Raw genomic sequence first — 2524 nt, forward strand, 5'->3', positions numbered from 1 at the left:
TCCCTTCTTTTTTTTAGGTGTGAGTTGGAAAGTCGTTCCCGTCGCGTTCATCTTTCTAGCGTCAACCATAAATTTAAATTGGCTCGCATTTTCGGGGACGGGCAAACCGTTACTTTTTTGTTCGTTTGGGGAGAGGGGGGGTCCGAAGATCATATCCTGGTAAACCCAACACCTGCCCCGAACCTTTTGGATGTTTAGGTCGGATAGGTCCTAGCACGCCGGTTAATCATGATATGGATACGACGAGTCTCCGCATTTGCTGCGCTTGTCGCCGCCGCAAACTTCGTGCTGGTGTTGTCGAGCGCGAGCGTCAATGTAGTTTAGCTGACGGAAGGTCTCGTTGTTCGGTTGAACAACTGGAGCATCGTCATGTTGCCGCGCTTGTACAGTTGCCCAGTACTCGAGCGATGCTGGCCCTGGGGCCTCTCGGTTTTCACTTCTCAAGGTCTCCGCTATATTGCGAGAGGCCTGGGCCATACGGACAGCTGTTGCCCGATGGATTGGGTTTGATTTTTTGACCCGGTTGACGTACATGAACAGAGCTAGCCGCTGGCTTGGGCTCTTTCTTCTACCCCACACCTTCCGCAATAGCTGTGAGAACGCTTCTGCGTCCTCGGGTAGACGCTTGTAGTCACTTTGTCGGGCGTTCACAGTGGCTTTAATGTAGACGCCAGCATCCGCTGGCCAAGTCACAGCCGAGTCGTCCTTCACCAAGAGTCGCAGCTTCTCCTTAAGTACTGCGTACCCTTCTTCAACCGAAAAAGTCATAGCACGTCGCGATCCGTGAACCGCTCTACAGTCTGTTAGAGGCTCTCCGATCTTAATAGTCACCTCTGCGTCGCACTCGTGGCGAAGCTCGCGTAGAGCAGCCTCTATTCTCTAGTTGCTCTCGATGATGAAACTTTTCGTCTGAAGAAAAAAAAAACGAGTTGGTCGTTTTATGGAAAGCGATTTATGTAAATAGCAACAACGACTTAGACAGCGAATAGAGCGCGCAAAATCAATGAAGTGGACAATATCCTGACGTTCGTCAGCCCTTCCGATTAGTTACGGACGCGGGTAAGGTAGGCCTAGGGGATTGCTTTATGTAAGATCATGGAGATGGTTGGCAGCCAGTGGCGTACGCTAGTAAGGTCAGAAGCATCACGGAGGCAAACTACTAACACTTCGCTCTGCCACACCAGGTCGAGTCGATGACTGGATCTCCGACCAAGACGACAAGTCCTGGAGCGATCGTGATGCACTCAGCTACGCGTGGTCTCATGGTGGGTCAGGTGACGACGAACCCGACGTGGTCGTTCGTGGAGCCCGAAGCAGACTTCGAGGTGGACTTCTACCCTGCCCGTAAGCCGTCGCCGTGGATTGTTCTGGAGACCGACATGCTGCGTACGCTGCAGAAGGATATCATGGGCAACTGGTCGGATTGGGACGCCGATAGCTGGTACTACAACGGCAAATATTTCCAGAAGTACGCGTCGTTGTGTCTGATGGCAGCAGACAGCTCGGTGGTTGGCCCGGACACACTGCTTCTATCGTTCTGTCTGGAGAAGCTGGAGAAGATGATTGGCCGGTGCTGAACAACTCGCTGTCGCCTCCTCTCATGTACGATACGCTGTACCGCGGCATCATCTCGAGCTCGACCATCATTTCGGACCAGAGGTAGTATTAGCTAGGTACAGTACAAATGTCGAGTACCGGTAGGGGACTTTTGCTCCACTGCACATCGATATTCACCCTCCAGAATCGCTGGCTAGTAATCTTGTTTACGAGTCTCTAAAGATTACGATTACACTTTTAAAACCCTTCCACATCGTTTAAAGAAAGACCAGATATACCTGGTCTATTAAAAGCCTCTTCATTCTTCAGCACTAGCAAAAGTTCTATGCCAGCTTTTGATCGTTGAGATTGGTATCGTGCGATTGCATGCAGCTTCATCTCCTTGTCAAGCATTACGCTGCATGAAAAAAAAAAGTTATGCCTGAGTGTGCCACACGTTTTCAAATTGACCTGTTTTCCGCTTTCCGTTCATTTCGAGTTTCGCGACCAACACCTCAAGCATCCACGAAATTTCTTGCCATGAAGATCATCTCTGCTGTCGCCGCCTCCTCAATTGCGCTTGGAGCCGTCTCTGCCACTACTGACCATGTCAGCCGAATGCTGGTTCTTGGTGGAGCAGTTGTTCCCAGCGGCACGAAGACGTACACGACCGGAATCCGCCCTACCATTGATGGCGACAATTTTTGCGGAGGATCGCTGATCTCCCCAACGCATGTTCTTACGACGACGGCGTGTCTTCGTGGTATCAAGCCGCCGAATTGGGTGTCTGTGGGCACACACTACCTCAACGGAACGCACGATGGGGAGCAGATCAAAGTAGAGCCCTCGTATTGGGTGCAGTGAACGACCGAAGGACCAAGATATTATTGGATACCGGAGCAAATGTCTCGGCGATAAGTGAGTACTTCGCGAGGAAACTGCGTCTCAAGAGAGTGGCCAGCAGAGATAAGCGAATTGACATACAAGG

The 2524-nt window shown here is 51.2% G+C and overlaps 1 protein-coding gene across 1 annotated transcript; it reads left to right on the plus strand.

The window, feature by feature from the left end:
- Positions 1-1095: 1095 nt before the first annotated feature.
- On the plus strand, positions 1096-1577 carry PITG_22486 (uncharacterized protein; the record flags this gene model as incomplete). Its single annotated transcript, XM_002909742.1, has 2 exons — positions 1096-1128; positions 1185-1577. 2 exons carry the CDS (start codon positions 1096-1098, stop codon positions 1575-1577), a joined length of 426 nt encoding a protein of 141 aa, XP_002909788.1.
- Between the last annotated feature and the right edge of the window lie 947 nt (positions 1578-2524).

Source organism: Phytophthora infestans, genomic scaffold, assembly GCF_000142945.1.
Source record: "Phytophthora infestans T30-4 supercont1.3511 genomic scaffold, whole genome shotgun sequence".
In the NCBI taxonomy this organism is placed as follows: domain Eukaryota; phylum Oomycota; class Peronosporomycetes; order Peronosporales; family Peronosporaceae; genus Phytophthora; species Phytophthora infestans.